Consider the following 19,995-nt stretch of genomic DNA (forward strand, 5'->3'; position numbering starts at 1 on the left):
TCAGAAATATCTATAAGGGGTTTTACAAATAAAATGCAAAGAAACATCACAACTTGACATATTAATACTACGGGGTTGTCCGACGGGTTGACTGTGGTTGTCCGACGGATAGGCTGAGGCTGTCCGACGGGTAGGCTGGGGCTGAAAAAACACGTCGCTCAACACACATAATGGACGTCTACAATAATCATTCTAAACACATTGTGAAAGCCATGTATGAGTAAAGGTTTCGGAATTACATTGACACGTCCAACATTACAACATTTCATGAGACTGCCCGACGAGTTGATCAACTTGTCCATATATAGTCGACGCCTTCAATCTACAACACGTGATGGTTTGAGAAGATGACGACTTACATGTATCACATCGTTCAGAGGTGCACAAAAACTTTGAGAGGTATTTGTCAATATAACATCGAGCGAACGGGCAAGCAGAGTCAAGCAACAAGATCATCATTATTAAATCTATAGAAGGGGCTGACGACATGTAAGGGACGTTGGGCTAAGGAAATTCCATGGGTCTTGTGGTCCGACGGGACAACACTGAAGATGTCGACGGGACACACCCATATAGTCTCGTCTATGGAATTGAAGATGTCCTGACGCCAGAAGTCATGACATCGACGGCAAGATATGTGTTGCAAACATATGACGAGAGGAGGCACTAGCACATGACATGGACGTTGTGCATGAACTAAGAGAAATGGCGAAGATACGGATGGAGTCGTACCGACAGAGTGTAGCAAACGCCTACGACAAACATGTTCATGTCAAGACATTTAACGTTGGCGACTTGGTCTTGCGGAAGGTATTTTAGAATACTATGGATATGACGGTCGACAAGTTTGCTGACACATGAGAGGGCCCTTACCTTGTTGACTCTATAGTTGGACACGCAATATATCAGTTGTCAACTTTGGACGGAATATCAATACATGCACTAACAAGGAAACGTTTCGTATGACTTGGAGAGATTTTATTAATTAATTAAATAAATTAATTAATAAAATCTGGGGCTATTGTTATAACTGGAATTTTCAACTACGACGTAAATAATTAATTGCTGAATTATAGAAAAATGAATGGTGTAAAAATAAATATTAATATATTTATTTTTACTAAATTTATTTTTGACAATGAGCTGCGCTTGGATAAACGAGAAGAATGGTTCAAAGCTGGGGACGTATATCTCGGAGTTTATATTTTGAAATGGTTGAGAAGAGATAAGGAGGTTACGAGAACGTGGGAGCTAAATGGAGGGTAAATAGGAGTAAAGCCAGGAGAGAACTCTAGTGGCTGCAGTATATATAAACACTTCTATCTGAGATGAAGACCACGATCTGCCAGTAGATAAAAACTGATACACTACTTATTCTCTTTAGCTGAGCATAGCCTACTACCTACACACCCATGCATTCCATCAACCTACCTAATTATACTAGCTCATCTACAAAATCAACGCACCTTCTAGTTTGCTTTTTTCATTTTAATATGTCATTTTACCATTAGCAAATTGTATCAAGAAATTATTGTACGCAAACATTTCATAGTGGAAAGATAGTTTCGGCTGGGTATTAATCCCCACCCGCGGTTTTTACCCTTTTTCGGGGTTTTCCGCGTCACCAAATTCTCGTCTTGTTTTATTTACGTTTTTGTTCAAATTAATTCACTTAGCACTCACCCGTACAAAAAATTGTTAAAACAGTTTGTTTTCGTTTCTTGATTGTAAGCGGTGGTCTTGATTTGGTGATGAAATCCTGTCACGGTTCAGGTTGATAGCTAAAACGGTAGCTCCATCGGGACATGATGAAGAGGGTACTAGTAATTCAACGAGAATGCATGAAACGAGAACTTGTATTTGTATATACATTATCTTCAAAATATCGTTTGATTGTCTCTTCATATGAACAAACGATGACAATTTACTATTTGTTCGATTCGATCATTGAGGTAGATGCTGCATGGTTTTTATTATTAGATTAACTTTTTTGTTAAAAAAAAAAGAGAAGAAGACGACTTTTTTTTGATAATTTTTTTCCTTCAAAAGATAAGGAGGAAGTATATTAGAGATGATATCGAAAAACCTAAATATTAAATAGATATAAAATATAATGGCAATATGTGAATATTATTATCCAAAATTTTGGGTTGCAGTGGTGTCCCATGCCCCCATTCATCTTCCAGGTATACACACATCCCTCATTCATTTTGTTTAAAAAATCCAATATCGTGCGGTAGCATCAATGAGTTGTCATTTAGACAACACAGTGTTTATTTGCACAATATGCCATGTGTGTTTATGTTGATGACTCGTGTATACACGCAGAACCTCACAACAATGTGGAATCCCAATAATTTAGTCTGATTTTGTCAATGTCGTTCTATCTCTTCATCTGTCGTTATAACTAATTCATTCATTCAATAAGTGGTCCATACCAGATTTAAAACCGAGGACCTAACCGTTGCTGCAGCCTGCAAGACCTGCTCAACTCTATCTAGATGTGAATTCCATGTCTATGCATTGCAATTTGCAGCTTTGCAATCATCGGAATGTTTCCACAATTGACAAATTATTTGCATAAATCGATTTTTCAAAAAAGGGCAGTTTTTTGTGCTGTAATATAACCTAAAACAAACGGTATGCATGATTTTACGACTATCATTATTCATTATTTAAGGGTCGGTTTGGGCAAATTTTTCTTCGAGGGCTTGTTTCTTTTGAAAAATTTAGATATCTATTATCTATTATCTATTATATCTATTATATATATAAAAAGGTTAAGAAGGTGTTGTGTATTTGATATTTAGCAAAAGAAAATAAGAATTTATTTGAGAAAAAAGTAAAGTTCTGTGTATTTTCTTGACAAATAAACTTTTATTTGTGAAAAATAAGGTCAGTCAAACACGTCCTAAATATTTTTATTATATTTTTGTTAAAATTTAATGTATTTAGAATAAATGATTCCGCTCACACTAATAAATAAAATTCCTATATCTACATAAATCATTCGACTAAATTCGTTATATATTTTTCACATAACATTATTCTGTTTTCATATAGTTACAAAAATTCATTTTCATGTTTAAAAATGACTTTATCTCAAGATACGTGGGAATAGTGAACGTCGGGGGAGTAGTATATCCGTCAGGTTTCTTGATTAAACTTAATAATTCATATGAACATGTAAGATGTATGTCACAGTGACATAACAGGTGGTTTGGGAGTTAGGTAAACAAAGACAAGGTGAAGAATGAGTTTTGTGCGAAATGACGGATTATAAGTTCATAGTTGTCGCAACAGAGATTAAGATTATCTTATTTACCTAGTATTACTACTCCCTCTGTCTCATTTAATTCTATACGTTTATTTTCAACTGCTCGACACGCATTTCAATGCTCTTATAAAATATAGTTCCGTAACTTATTTTTGAGATTTTCTTTTTCTGTATAAAAATATAACATCCGAACTTTAATTCACAAAAAAAAAATTAAAAATATATGACACAACTACACTTTACAGGAGTATTAAAGTCTGTGTCGCGTCCCCGTCCCCCAATGTATACTATTCAGGGGGACGGAGGGAGTATTAATTTGATTATGCATTATTTGAACAAGTCGGCTTATCCAGAATAGTACAGTAGTAAACTTGTCATTTCATCTTATCTCACCCAATATCTTGTTTTGTTATTCACGTGTTCAGGTATAACTTTCCAACATTTTAGGTAAGCTGTGTGTAGTATTATTTAATATGGCTATAGAATTATAGTTTTGGCGGGGCTTTTAAACCCGGCTTCTGGAGTTATAAGTTAGAAGCATTTATTCGTACCGTTTGTGTAAGAAGTCGAAAAGCACTTATAAAAAGCTAAAAATCCCAACTTTTGTTTCATGATATTTATTTTTTTCTAAACACTTTAATTACTTATAAGTCTTATCTAAATTCTAATTTCTACTTGACTTTTTTTTTGCTTTAAGCAAAAAGCACTTATTTTAACCTCGCCCAAACGCCCCATAAAATCGGAGCCACTTTTCATGAAGGATAGGAAACTCCACACAAAACTGCTTTAATTTCTTGTGGCTCACGCTTAAAATAGGCTATTCAGGTAAGTAAAAAGTTGTCACTTGTTTCTCTTCCAAGTTATTTCATCTCTCACCACACAAACATTGCCTAATACCAAAATTTTCATTTGATTAGCACGCTTTATATCTTCTGATTTATGCATATTTGATACCGAACAACTGTCAGGTATTTAAATTTCTGTAATCGATCAAAATATGTGCCGAGTAAAGTTGTTAGGGAAGCCATTATGACAGCCAGAGCAGCATGAAACTAAGGGCTGAGTTTTCTGCCACGTGTCATCATATGACAGGGAGTTTAGTATGTGAACGTTATCTTCCTGGCCAATATCTCATGCGTTCATATGTTTATAGCCAAACAAAGAGTACAAATTATTAATTTCCACATTGCCTTCCTCACTCTCTTAGCTTTTGTATAATGTGTTCTCAGTTTCCTACATTAGAAAGTAAGTTTCCAAGTTTCTTCCGCAACTAATAAACTCTGTTCTGTTGAGTTATGTACGTGTATTCTTATTCGGTTTGTCTAGTGTGTGCTCATGGGTATATACTAAAAACTAAATTTTATGTATTTAGTTCATTTTGATTAGTATGGTCGTTGTATATGCAGAGAGTTAGACTTTTATTAAGAAGTAGAGCGAATCAAAATGAGTTAAATGCATAGAATTTAGTACTTAGTATGTGCTCATGAGCATATCATAGAAAAACCGATTCTTATTCAGTATTTTTGCTGCTTGCATGAAGATAATTACTGTACATAGATACATGTGAACAAGTACATATATAGCTCTTACAACTATTCAAATAGAGTACTAGTTTAAATAACTGACAGGGTATTTGTCATGTCTGAATCTATAGAATTGAACAAGTAGCTAGGCCTGACAGCTCTTGGCTGAAATGAAGCCATCATCAGCACCGAAAATCGCGCAACCGGAGTCGAGTTCTTCAGCTAGTTGGATGGTTTTTGATGAGAACAATAAAGCGGATGCGGATGCTATTAGGGAGAGGACAGCGGAGTGGGGACATATGATAAATCCGGAGGATGGAGACCGGAGTCGAAATGCGTCCGAGAGATTCGGACGCAATAATTCGACAGAGTCGGAATCAGGTATCCCGAGAGTCTCGCAAGAGTTGAAGGATGCTTTATCGACATTGCAACAAACATTTGTTGTGTCGGATGCTACAAAGCCGGATTGTCCGATTGTGTATGCTAGCAGTGGATTCTTTGAGATGACTGGTTATTCGTCAAAAGAAGTCATTGGAAGAAACTGGTAAGAACACTACATAAATGTTTGTCGGTTTACCTGGTGTGCCGATGAGCACATGCGAAGCACTAAATTTTATGTATTTAATTCATTTTTGATTGGTGTTGTTTTTATATATATAGAGGATCCATCGTTATTAAGAAGTAGGAATCGATCAAAATAAGCTAAATACATAGAATTTAGTGTTTAGCATGTGCTCATGAGCACATCATAAAAAAACCGAATGTTTATAATCTTCTTCTTGAAGTAATTAAGTTAACATTTATGTAGCTTCATTTTAGCTTCCGATCCCATATACGTAGAAATATTTTGTCGGTGTTTTAAGATATCAGTCGGTTCAATTTGAATGGATATCAATTTTAATTTTAACGTTTTCCATCATGTTCTTGTTAATATCGAATTTTAAACTTTTTTAAAAATTTTAATTAACCAAAAGATCATTTTAAAATTGTGTCGGGTGTTATATTTGAAATTTGTAAACACCCCAAGATCCTAAAATGAAGAAAATTGTTTCAATGTTTATTTTTCCACAAATAAGTAGTGCAAGGTTACACAGCTGCAATGCACTGGTTGAGTGCCGATCCAAAGATTATAAAGTTTTTGAAAATTTAAATTTCTGAAGTTTAGAATATCAAATGGGGTGGATAGTTCTCTTAAAAATCGATCAAGAACTTTAAAATGGCTTGAGAAGGGGATAGCTATGACGTATCAGTAATTCGCAACTTGTTGCGGTTGCAGTCGATTTCTACAAGGACCAGAGACAGACCAAAATGAAGTGGACAAAATAAGACATGCAGTGAAGACAGGAACAAGCTATTGTGGAAGGCTTTTTAACTACAAAAAAGATGGCACTCCGTTTTGGAATCTACTTACAGTTACACCTATCAAAGATGACTCTGGCAAAACCATTAAATTTATTGGGTACTCTACATTTCCCTTCTCTCTTCTTATTTTAACTCATTTGTTAATTTTGTTTCACATAGATTGTTATTTTGTTAAGTTAAATTGATACGAAAAATGTGATACCTCTGTGCAGAATCATGTATAATGTCCCATTTTAGCTTGTTGAGTGCTTTAGTTATACCTGTCACATTGGGACTTGTTGACAAACTCATGTGTTAAGTAGAGTAATAGGAATGAATTGAATTAAAAATAAACAGAGTGAATGATAATTAGCAAATTAAAGGCGAAAAGAATGATGTGACAGGGGAAAAAAACCTAACTGTTTAAATTTACTTTAATAAAATTTGTGTAGAAAATGCATAGAAGTAGCAATTAAGGCATTCGTTCCCAAATTTGTGGGGTTTGGCATTCTATAGGTTTTTGTTTATCTGGTAACTTTTCTTCATCTGACAAATGCAATGGTTATTTGGCAGAATGCAGGTTGAGGTCAGCAAATACACAGAAGGTGTTAGTGAAAAGCTATTGCGACCAAATGGACTGCCCAATTCCTTGATTCGTTATGATGGTAAGGGGAATTGCTAAAATTGGTTTTCAAAATTACCCTTCCTGCATATTTATTCTTCGTAATCTTACTGTGCTAGCTCGTCAGAAGGAAAAGGCCTTGGGTTCTATGAATGAGGTTGTACAAACTGTGAAGCACCCACGCTCTCACAAGGACGAAAAGGACTATCCAAATATTGATTTTACTCACTTAAAACCATCCGAAGTTGAAAGTTTGCATGCTCCTAATAGACAAACTCCTCGTGTAATGTCCACAAGTGACCCATATCTCAGAAATTCTACTCAAGACTCCAAGAGTAAATTTAGAAAATCACAGCATGCAGCATCAATGGAGTGAGTTTCTTTCTAGTACATCTATTTATTAGTTTTCATTATACTTCTGCAAATATTTATTACTTGTTTAGAGTGCTTCAGCAAAATGAACAGGTGCTTCAAATCTTATTTCTTATTCTGGATCAGCACTAGTAATTCATGTCTATTGTCTTCAATTAAGATAAATGTTACTGATTACAACGTATCAATTAGATTAGTTGTCACTCTTCCAGATATCGTTTAAGTAATATTTGTTGAGAAATTCATGAAGAACATTATACAAGTATGAATGCTTTATTGGCTACTGTTTGTTCTATTCTATAAGGAATCAATAACTACTAACTTCTATATGTGATGATAGATGATGCAGTGACAGCCAAACTCGATTCTCACCCTTACCAAGAAAATCTAGATCACAACTATAATGTTCAAGTTTAATTCCCGAATTTTAGCAAGTTATTTGGTCATAACTCGTTCTTTGTCTCTGTAGATATTTATCTTATTATGATCAACATGCAAACTGTAAGATTGTTGTTGGCTTTAGTACTTCACAAAAATAAGTCAGTAATTATTGATGTCATATATGTGTAGTGGGTATCAGGAGAGGTCTTCTAGCACTGCAGTAAAGCTTGAGGATCAATTGAGTATTGAGCCTGAAGTTCTTATGACAACAGACTTGGAACGCTCTGATAGCTGGGATCGTGCTGACAGAGAAAGGGACATACGTCAGGGAATTGACCTAGCAACCACATTGGAGCGCATTGAGAAAAATTTTGTTATATCAGATCCCAGACTTCCTGATTGCCCCATCGTAAGATAAAAACTAAAATATAACTTTCATCTTACTGATTGCTTAAGTTACCTTTAAAATTCACTTTTGTAGATTGTGAAATACTTGTTGGTTGTTTTGCTGTTCATTTGGATTAAACTTTAACTATCACCATGTTTCCCAATGCGCAGATATTTGCATCTGATAGCTTTCTCGAGCTGACTGAGTATACACGGGAGGAAATATTAGGAAGAAACTGCCGGTATAAACCTTCAGTACATCTACAGATAATTCTATGTAACATTTGACTTGTTTTACTCTTCTGGGATGTGTATGAGTTTTTAAAAATGCTTTATCAAGGCCTCATCCTAATTGATTGACTTTCTTATCACTTTGATTGCACAATTTCTTTTGGATGACAGTTAATTCTTAAACACAACTGCTGAGACTAATGACTTTTCAAATTAGATCAAAAGGTTTATAGACATTTAAGTTTTTTAATTCTCTTATATATCTTTTTTTCCTTTCAAAACAAATATATTGATCTGTAATATAAGGTTCATGTTACAGGGCCATATCTCATATGGTTTTACTTTCAGTATTGGTTTTGTGACGGACTAAACTTTTTACTCATGTATAAAGATATCCTTGTATAATAGCGTGTTGTCCAATCAGATGGATCTCAGAAAGTACTCAAATTTAGTCTGATACTCAGATGATATTTTAATGGAAGATTTAGAGTTGGTCCCCTAAAAGCTTCAGTACTCTTTACTGTTATTCTAACTTAAATAGTTGAGTCCCTCACCATGTAATGTAACTAAACTTTTGCCTATTTACTCGCATATTTATATCATATATGTTAATTATCTAACAAGAATATTGATCATCCAGATTTCTTCAAGGACCTGAAACAGATCAAGCAACTGTACAAAAGATAAGAGATGCAATTAAAGAACAGAGAGAAATTACAGTGCAATTAATCAACTACACTAAGAGTGGTAAGCTATCGCTTTCAGTAGATTCTCTGTTATTTAGAAGATTTTTATTTGCTGACAATCTGGGAACTATTATTTCTTTGCACGATATCAAATATTAAAGGGAAGAAATTCTGGAATCTATTTCACCTGCAACCTATGAAAGACCAGAAGGTAGCCACTAAATATGTATTTAATTAGTTCATTATGACCCATTTTCATGGTATCGAAATTTGTGTAACCTGCTCCTGCTAACATTTAAATTTAATGAAACATCTGCAGGGGGAACTCCAGTACTTTATAGGTGTCCAACTAGATGGCAGTAATCATGTGGAGCCACTTAAAAATCGTCTTTCAGAGAGTACAGAACAACAAAGTGCTATGTTGGTACATCTTCTGTAATTGTTTTATTCAGTTACCAGAACCAGATATTTTACTGCATGTCATCGTATGTTTATTAAGTGTTCTTCATAGATTGTTTATCTCCAAGTGTTTGTTTTTTTTTTTTTGCTATCAATTTGCTGTAAAAAGGCACTTATATATTAATTAGGAAAATATTACCAACATTTATGAAATATCACCTTTCTGAAGTCATGATGTAGAACATTATTATAGCGTTGAGACACAATAGTATATTGGTGATGTTCTATAAAGTAATGATCCAAGATAATTCGAATGTTTTTGGTGCACTAGAAACTAGCCATTTTTGAAATATTTATAATCACAGCCAAATGAGGGAATATGGGATTGATTTTAAGCCTGAGACAAGCAGATGTGCATACACATTAAATTAACTCAGGTAAGCATTAGTTAGGCGCTCAGTAATCAAGAACATTTTAGATGTCAGCAGCTCATAGTTAGTAAAAAGAAGGGATTGGAAGCATGCAATTAACGCCTGTATTATCAAACTTAATTTTGTATTGAATAGTCTGAAAAATTATACATGCTACAAACGGATTAATACAGATCGTAGCAGCCTCTTTGTCATTGTATTTTTGATGTCCCAAGAGGTAGTCGGGACTTCCATTATACCCATCTGCATTGCTATGACACCATAAAATTGTAGAAGCTTAATCTTGCCATAAAAGGGAAGAGTGGAACAGTTAAGTGGCAAAAAATCTATAAAGTTAAAATAACATGAAATTGTTGAGGGAATTACTGTCCCTACACTCGGACAATAGTGGGAAGACTGCTATTTATAAGTGCGAGGGAACAATACGAAAACTTAAACATCTTCTTATGCATATTTAGAAAATCTGAACAGAACAAATGATGTAATAGTAAGAGAAGTATTATTGCCACCTAGTGCACCTATTGTAATATAAATTTTTTATAAATAACTAGATATTCCATATTCACATTTTCTGCAGGTCAAAGCAACCGCCAAAAATGTTGATGAAGCTGTTCGGGAACTTCCTGATGCAAATTCGGTAAGGTACTCTTTTCCACTCTATTTGAATGTGGATAAAGTTAATGTGTGTTCATTATCTTGTTACAATAATTCTTTGTTGATCAATTTTTTGGTCCTGCTAAGGTAAAAGATGATTTTTTTAGTTCAGTTTTTTTTTCCAGCTATTTGCTCTTCTTGCAGTTTTGTAAGTTGTGCTAGTTAAATATATTTGCATCATAAGTATAAAGAATGCATTTTTGAAAACAAATTACTTTTCTTGCACACTTTAAAGAAAATATATGAAGTTTATCCGCTGAAAGTTGTGTACTCTTACACCAAAAACATTTTTTAACTTCTACATCTGTAATGAAACATTGTGATTTCCAATCTATAGGGTCTCTATTGTTTAATACATTTTGAAGCTGAGTAATACATAAAACTATATAAGGAGAACCCACATTAAAAGGAAAGAAATTTATTGCGCAAGTCCTCATACTCAATTTCCATTTTGGCTGATACAAGTTTGAACATTATGCCACTGACAGACTGTTGATGACTTGTGGGCTATCCACTCTCAATCTGTGGTGCCAAGACCTCACAACAGGTACAATTCAGGCTGGCTGGCTATACACAAGGTACCAATTAAGAGATTTGCATTATATTAATCGAATACGTCTTACTATATATCTCTAGTAACTTTAATCATATTACTGCACTATTATCTGAGTAATATGATTCCTCTATGTTTATGATCATGCAATATGCTTCTCGTAGTCTCGAGTCTCGATTTTGGAAGACAAAACAATTTGATGGAAAATACAGTTTGTAATCCGCTATGCTGATGTAATTCGAATTTGTAATGTTGTCATATATCAATATAGCTGAATGGCAGAATTTAGAACATATTGCTGACCACCACCCCCGCTCTCACTCCCCTCGCGTCCCATTTCCCATTTCTATGCAGTATTTACACTGGGTGGATGGGTGGGTGGGGGGGGAGGGGGGGGGGGGGGACAAATGTGTTGTGCATTTCACAACAATTGAACTAAGGACTTGACCGGTGTGGATTGTAATAGTAGCACTTGGAATTAGTCTTTACTTATAAAATGAGTTAGGTTCATAAATTTGATTTCACAGTATATTTTTCTGGTTTAATTGGAGAGTCAGATTCCATAAAAGGCTATGTAACTCTCATCAAGCACTCAAGCGAAATCGAAAATTTGCAATTAAACACAGGAGTGAGTGTGGAGCTGCAGAACTGCATAAGTTGCTCCTTGATTTGAGTTTTTTTTTTTATATTTGGGTGCCGACACACAAAAACCGGAGTCCTTCACCTCCTTTTGTTGCATAATATTTATTATATTTTTCTGTAATTGTCTGTTGTTGATTTCTATTGAACAAAGTGTTCCTATATCAATGCCGAATCTCATGTTATATCATGGTATCTGCATTGTGTACTCTAGTACTGTCACAGGCGGTACAGGCGCAAAGTTATATGTTTCGCTAAAGACCTTGTTACCTTTTTGATTTATAGATTACTGCGACTGGGGAGAAAATTGGATTAAATCATTTTAAGCCCATAAGACCATTGGGTTGTGGCGACACTGGAAGGTGTGTTCACTTTTCCTACTCATTAAATGCAGCAGTCACATTACTGTAATCTTTGGCGTACTGCAATTCTGCTTGGTCATATGTACTTCTGCCAGTAATTAATGCAGTTAGTATAAACATATTATTACTTTAAGCAGTCATCAATATATCTTACAAAAGTGTGAAAGGGATTTTTGATATAGTAGGATATTTTTCAGCACCTTCAAATCAAATCCAATTTTTTATTTTGAAAAATCATATGATATGTGTAATGTTATCAGTGCATCTGCTCCTTGAAATGAAAAAGTATTTGTTTGGACATTGTTTGGACATTTGGCACACTGATTTGTGCATTCAGATTAGTAGATTACACTGATGCTGCAAAGAAGAAAGAATTGAAATGAAAGGACATGAATGATAGAGGGAAAGAAAATTTCCTGTCTAAGATTAAGAAAAAGAATAATCAATTTTTTTGTAGATAGGTTATTTTATAAATATTATAACACGTAATCATAGGAGTTGTCAAAGTATGAACATTATGTATAGGCAGACATCTTGAATTGTTTGATACTTTCCCACTATATTTTTACATAATTACATGTATGAAAAATTGATGTCATAGAATATCTGACACGTTAAAAGCTATCTTGTGTCAACATAACATTAAGAAAATTCAGTTTATATACAAAAGTCTCTATATGGACATGCCGGTGTTATGTAAATTAACTTGACTTGGAGATTCAGGCTTGTCATAAAACCTAATGACTAATCAAGATAGGACATTCGAGTAAGTACTTGGTTGGCCTTAATGATGAGACTGCACCATCTGATACTTATGGGGGATGTTTACTAGCACAAGTCCTTTCTTGATTGTCTACTCCTCCCTCTATCCTAAATTGGATGATCCAAACAAGTTTCTTCTTTAAAATTAGATAATTTACTTAAATTTAAGAAGAGTAAGGTTGATAACCATTCATCTGACAAAGTTGTACTCAAGAGTAGAGATACAGAAAAACAGTTCTGCTAATTACTGCTGGTTACATGCAAGTTTCTAATGTTTAATTTTTTTTGAGGAACTTTAGCACTCAATTCAGTCAATTCTTTGCTGCAGTGTTCATTTGGTAGAACTAAAAGGAACAGGTGAACTGTTTGCTATGAAGGCGATGGAAAAAACCATCATGTTAAATCGTAACAAGGTATGAATGCTTCATATTTCGAGATTTCTTACATATGGCATTCTATCAATAATATCCTTCTGGTTGTTTCATCATAAGCTAATTGTTGTGCACTTTTACTAGTGTGATCAAATAGTTATATATGTAACTATTCACTCTCTAACATATGTGTGTGTGTGCGCGCCTGTGTGTGTGTAAATATGTGTGTGCATTGTCTGGCCAAATCATATAACTAGAAGGGTCACAAAGAATCATGTGCAGAATTTTTTTACAGGAAGACAATTCTTTTCCATTTCCTTAAATTGTGATTGTTTATCATTTTGGATTACATTCTTTTTGGAATATAGTCGAGGCGCCACCACATGATCTCTTACAATTAATTAGGCAAAGGACTGGTTGTTTATCACTAACTTAAGGGTTTCATGCGAGTCTTATGTTGAAGTTTGATGTTATTTACAACCATCTTTAGTACATTTCCTACACTGAAGTTTGCCTGTATATATGCCTTGGTTTGAGTGTTGAGTAGATATGGTCACTATCTTATTAATCTGCTGAATAAATTTCCAAATGATATCTGTTGCCACAATATCAATTAATTAGTTATCTACATTTGCTTTGGCTTAGCATCATCCTTTTAAACAAATTTCAAGTTCGCTACTGTCGGCATATAATATAATACAAGCTCTGCTTACCGTTTTCTATATATATGGAACTATGCAAATTGTTTCTTGATACTTAATTTTTCTTTGTACCTCATATTTTCTTATGTTTCACTATCGGTGATTTTATGTATGTGCAGGTTCATCGAGCATGCATAGAAAGGGAAATCATATCATTACTGGATCATCCTTTCCTCCCAACCCTATACACTTCTTTTCAGGTGTGTACTAAACAAGCATTTAAATGTCAAGTCCAATATATTAAAACCTAATCCAAAGATGTTTAAGATTGCACGGACGTGTGCCACCTCTGCTCCACAAACAGGGTGGGCAAGTGCAAGATATCTAGAACTAGTCACTTATTGGTGCTTTAATATAACATTTTTTAACAGTTTGAAAGCAGAATTAATGGTGTATTTTCTGGCAGACTAACTGGCATAGATCATGTCACTTGAAAATCCCACTTAGAAAAACACAAAGGACATTACTGATTTGTGGTTCCAACTTTGGTAAAAATGTTAATGTAAACACGTCAAGAGTTCCAAGAAGAATTAAGAGAAAATAGGTTTCATATTTCTTAATACCCTTACAAAATACATGATACAACCTCGCAAACCAGAGTTATTTTTGTTTAAGAAGTCTGCCTATTTTAAATTTGTGGTCAATCATGCATGGTACAACTTTGTTTGCACATTATAATTTAATATTACTTGATTGTAAAAGATTTGTAATTGATTGGGCTATACTGGTGGCACTAATCACTCAAAGTTGTTTAATATGAATTCTATATAAAGAGTATTATTAAGAATACTAAGCTTCCACCAATAGTATGAAAATGGGTAATTAATTTTTACAGCAACAAGTGGACGAATAATTTGTTATTTACTGGTTTATATCACAATATGGCAGTAAATTACCAACTCAGCTTATTTATTAAACATTATTGTTCCATAGCTTTTGAATACATAGTAGACACACTACTCCGTCACCATAATTTTCCTAGTATACTTTAAAATTTCTTTAATATGTATCTAGTTATCCTCACTCAGATCATGCCTCATTTCCATCTACTTGCATTAATGTCTTTTTTTTTCAGACTTCTACGCATGTTTGCTTGATAACGGACTTTTGTGCTGGAGGGGAGTTATTTGCCTTACTAGACAAGCAGCCACAAAAAATATTTAAAGAAGATTCCGCAAGGTATATAATTAACATTTGTGATTAGAACATATTTAGATATTTAATAAGGCAAATACTTATCAATAACATTTGTGACTAAAAATATTTAAATATTTGTGACTAGAATATATAACTGATACTTATTTTCCTATACATGCTGCAACCATCATTCTTACATTTTAGAATATTTATTCTATTTTTGAAAATTGGTGCGTGTCATGATGGTTATTTTACTTGACTGTTGTTATACCTTCCAAAAAATCTTCTTTTGATGTAAAGGGTAGCAAGCTGATAATTTCCGCGCTCCTCTAAAATGATCTATCATAGTTTTTTTTATTGTCAGAAGGTTGCATATAAGGAACAGCACCTGGAGAAACTACTTAATCTGTATACATTTTTAGAGTTGTGGTTGGTACATTTTATATAAGCTCAACACCGTAAAACCATAATATTAAGGAACTGTCTTTGCTGAATGATGCAAGTACTGATCATATAGCAGTTGTTTTTCTCATGACTGCCTATTAAAAATTACCTGTTATTTCAATACAGGTTCTATGCGGCTGAAGTTGTTATCGGCTTGGAGTATCTTCATTGTTTAGGTATTTAAATAATTGAGAGAGGTTGCTAATAATGGTCGTTCTGTTTTAAAAATATTTCATAGATGCAAGTTCTTGTAACACACTTGGTAGTATACTACTATACAGGGTGTACTTATGTTACCCTGTGTCTTATATTGCGAACTAGTTGCCCTTATATACTTATAAGTTATAAGTATATTGTTTTGCCTGTAGTGCATCTGACATCTTTGATAAGTTTCTGATATATATATTAAATTTTATTCGAGTACTAATACTCATCTTTTCGAACATTAAAAAGTCTTTGTGAAAAGTTATTTGATGTTTTATAATTAATTTCTTTTTTGTTTTTTTAAGTCATGAATAATTTCTTTTCTTCAAGTTCTGTTGCTTTAATTGTCTTGTGGATCACAGAAGAAACAGAAAGCTTGGCTAGATGGGTGTCGATTGTCTGCTTAAGTACTAAATTGCTAAAATCATAATATTCTAGTGTTTCTACATGAAATTCATTTATTTTAAACCATTTGGTTGAGTATCCTTAGTTTAGACTTATTAAAACTGCATCCAGGTACATCTGAAGTCAGTTTCTGGCTTACAACATTGATCACTAGTATATTACACATTACAGTTGGTTGAGCAATCTTGTGACATCTGATTTTTTTCTATGTTAATCACACGTGTTACAGGTATAATATATCGAGATCTGAAACCGGAAAATTTGCTACTTCGGAAGGATGGGCATATCGTATTGACTGACTTCGATCTTTCGTTTAGGACTTTCTGTAAGCCCCAAGTATGCCACTATCCTCCTGTTAAAAGTTTAGTGTTAGCAAGTAGATTATTTTTAATATCACTCTGCAGTTATGAATGCCACGCCTACTAACAGATCAAAAAACACCTTTTATTAGCGACTTTATAAAGAAAGTGGAAGCAGAACTATCTCCCAAGTATAACTAATACTTGAATTCAGTTTCTGTTTGATTCTTTTTTTTTTTTGTCAAAATTGATATACTAGCAAAATGTACTGGTTGGAAAAATATACTTGTGGTAGCAATATTTTTGTAGTTATTTAAAGATATCATCCTACAGCACAACTCAAAATTTCTATTCCAAGTTATCCTTCAATGTAAAGGAAGAACAAAGTTTCACCACTAAATATAAGTTGAAATCTATATAATTCTTTAACTTAATCTCATCAATTTCGATGTGTTTCCAGTTGTCTTCTTAGACTGTAATGCTCTCAGTTTTTTATTATGATGAGGCTCACAATTAAAATTTTGAAGCATATTGTTACATAGGCCTTTTATGGTGACATAGTTTTGCTTTTAAATTTCTTGTGTTGCACTTGATTTTTCTGCAGGTCATAAAGCATCCAGTACTTAAACGTAGAAGATCCAGAAGCCAACCGCCACCAACATTTATTGCAGAGCCTGTTACACAGTCAAATTCATTTGTTGGAACTGAAGAATATATTGCTCCAGTATGCTGATTCATAATTTTATCTGAAGATCATTCTTTGTTTTCTATTTTTCTTGAAATTTTAAAGAGTAAAACTGGAGAATAAACAAATAAACCAAAAAAATAAATAAGCAGCTAAACAGAACAATTTAAAGACAAGGATCTATTGCTAGCCTAGTGGCAAGGCTCCTTTTCCCTCCTTGTGAGCAAGGTCATTGATCAAATCTGCACAACTCTTCGTGTATCTAATAAATTATGTTCCAAACTATACAGTATACAATATGAAAGAAGTAACAAAAAACAAAAGGAAATCACTCCTAACTATAATATGCTTCATAAACAAATCCATTACTAACTGTTGTATAATAATCCCAATATTATAATGAAGTCATTTACTTGTAACAAAGTGCTAGATTCATATAAATATAAAGAACAAACAGTTAGTAAAATATGAATTTCCTCCTGGCCCAGCATAATATCCCTCAAGTAAAGCATGTATCTTTATCACATGCACTTAGCTTGACAGATGTGGATTAGTTAGTTGCCCTTAAAATTTGCTGAACACATCACAAAGCTGATTATTATTCAAATTGCAAGTTTTTAACTGTCTGAAGCCTGGTTCGACCTTATATATCAGGAAATTTATGGATTTTTTTTCCAGGAAATTATTAAAGGAGGTGGCCACAGTAGTGCTATTGATTGGTGGGCACTTGGTAAGCACATGAAGGATATTACACAAATTTTAATCTGTCTGATAAATCTATATATGTATGTTCTGTGTTATTTTTATATGGTATCCTATTTAGTATGATCCCTTTTACATATTCTTGAAGCAACTAGCATTCTGAAGTTCTTACTCTTGTTGTAAAATGTCCCTGTCTTATTTTGATTGTTTAATACACAGTGGTGCCTCCTTGGTGATATATATCTGGAAAAAATAATCAATTTTTCGGAAAAAATTAAAGTGATATTCCTAGAATAAATGTGAAATAATAATAATAATCAGTCTTGAAGCACTTAGCAGCTTACAAGGGAAATTTTAATGCTGTAGAGTGGATAACCATTATAAGAAATCGTCACTTTTTGAAAGTAAACATCTCATTCTTGTCCAGATCAAGCTATTATCTTCATTTCCCTTTATCTGTAAATGATCTATTTTCTAAATATCAGGTATACTGCTCTATGAAATGATTTATGGCCGTACCCCATTCAGAGGGAAAAATAGGCAGAAGACTTTTGCCAACATTTTGTACAAGGACCTTACCTTCCCAAGTAGCATTCCGGTAATATTTTATTTTTTTTGAAAATGAGCATATAGATATAATTGTGCAAGTTGTTCTGTTAGGGATGGTGTTTATGTTTAGTTTGAGCTTCAGCTGTAGTATAATATATATGGGATCTGTTCTCCGTAAAAAAACTTATGTAAGAATAAAAGAGAACTCAAAAAATGATGATAGGAAGGATTTGTTTTAGGTACGTCAGAGTTTTATCAGTTTCACTATAAACTTCTGCATATTTTTTCTTTTTAGTATTTTGTTGAATTGCAAAGCGTAGTCGTTTTTGTAAGTTAAATTTCTTATGTTGTCCTGGTCAGTTAAGATTTCTTTGTCTGTCGCCAACATAGTTATTTTCTATATATGTTGTTATGTTTCTTCTTTGTCCAGGTAACTAAGTTATCTAAAAGTTCGAGTAAACTATTGCTGCAAAGGGATGATAATATGTAACAATATTTTAGGTGATTTTTCCTTTATTAGTTTGATAGCAAAACACAGAGAAAAGCTTCTGAATTTCTATATAATATTTACTATTCAGAGGAAATAATTTTGTAGCCATTCTTTTCTCTAGCTCTTTGTCCAAGTCATATCCATTATGGACTTGGGTTTATTACTTACGAGTGCATGAACCGATAGCGTTTCTCTTTTAAACACTTTGTAGCATTGTAGCTGGTGTGAATTTTGCTTTGTACAAAATGCAGGCGAGTCTGGCAGCCAGACAGTTGATTCATGCACTGTTGAAAAGAGACCCTGAGAGTCGGTTAGGATCAAATGGTGGTTCCACTGAAATTAAAGAGCACCCTTTCTTCCGCGATATTAAGTGGCCTCTTATTCGTTGCATGGTACATGCTCTTGATAATTGAACACACTCACACACCGACCTTGCCTCGGCAAGGTATGACCCTTCAACCTCTCTCAAAAGGGATGAGGTTGATACTGTGAGGCATGGTACTTGCTCTTTAAAATCTATTTAAAAAAACATTGTGCTACGGCTTTGGAAAAAAATAAAAAAGAGTCCCCATAAAGATTTTAGCATATATCAAATATATATACCACAATTTTCTCCGATTAGCCCTGAAACTAATAAAGATTAGTTTAGTGGTTTTGGCATCTAAATGCCATATTAATTGAAAATTTTATAAGGCATCTTAATATCCTATGGTACCACTTTTCGTCAGTAAAATTACCATTTTTTCTGAATTTAGTTTCATATTTAAGGTTTTCAGGATAGCTAAATTTGTGGTTCAAGACAATATTTAAAATGTTTTTATGCCTTCGCAGCAACCTCCACCTTTAGATACACCTCTTGAAATCATCGGAAAAGAGTCGAATGCCAAGGAATTAAATTGGGATGATGATGGAGTTCTTGACAGTAATATTGATATCGATCTATTTTAGAGGTTTGAATTTACTAATTACAAGCTTATTCTTAAGCATATTCGAGTGTCTGGTTATCTAATATCACCCTTATGCAGCTACGATTGAAGCAAATGGTGATAGGCAAAAGCTGATAATCCTAAATATTGTGCTATCTTTGTTCTGCTGGAAAAATCACCCGATGGAGAGTCTGATCAGAGTTTGTGTATCATCATTGTAATATCCTGTTTAAATTATGTTATGTGCAGTTAGTTATCTTGAGTTAAATTGTTTCACATGAATAAACACCAACAAGTATGCTAATAATCCATTAAATGTGATAGGGAAGAAATGTTTCATCTGAATAGTTTGTATGTGTCTGCTCATTGTCACCATTTTCACAATTAATGCGGAAATTTTGTATACGCAGACATTTTAGTTGTAAGATTTTGATTCTTATCCAAATTACTATGAATTATAGT

General features: G+C 33.6%; 1 protein-coding gene across 1 annotated transcript; it reads left to right on the forward strand.

Moving 5' to 3' along the window:
• The first annotated feature begins 4,383 nt into the window (after window positions 1-4,383).
• Window positions 4,384-19,993, forward strand: LOC108202683 (phototropin-2). The gene is made up of 24 exons (XM_017371199.2): window positions 4,384-4,522; window positions 4,932-5,344; window positions 6,077-6,259; window positions 6,715-6,806; window positions 6,883-7,135; window positions 7,706-7,925; window positions 8,075-8,145; window positions 8,775-8,881; window positions 8,982-9,031; window positions 9,140-9,244; window positions 10,228-10,287; window positions 10,793-10,882; window positions 11,782-11,858; window positions 12,949-13,033; window positions 13,812-13,892; window positions 14,768-14,871; window positions 15,400-15,449; window positions 16,112-16,218; window positions 16,786-16,905; window positions 17,545-17,596; window positions 18,054-18,166; window positions 18,859-18,999; window positions 19,439-19,557; window positions 19,633-19,993. The coding sequence occupies exons 2-23, from the start codon at window positions 4,971-4,973 to the stop codon at window positions 19,553-19,555; spliced, it is 2,652 nt and encodes an 883-aa protein (XP_017226688.1). The 5' UTR covers window positions 4,384-4,522; window positions 4,932-4,970; the 3' UTR covers window positions 19,556-19,557; window positions 19,633-19,993.
• The last annotated feature ends 2 nt before the right edge of the window (window positions 19,994-19,995 follow it).

This window comes from Daucus carota, chromosome 9 (assembly GCF_001625215.2).
Source record: "Daucus carota subsp. sativus chromosome 9, DH1 v3.0, whole genome shotgun sequence".
NCBI classification, from domain to species: domain Eukaryota; kingdom Viridiplantae; phylum Streptophyta; class Magnoliopsida; order Apiales; family Apiaceae; genus Daucus; species Daucus carota.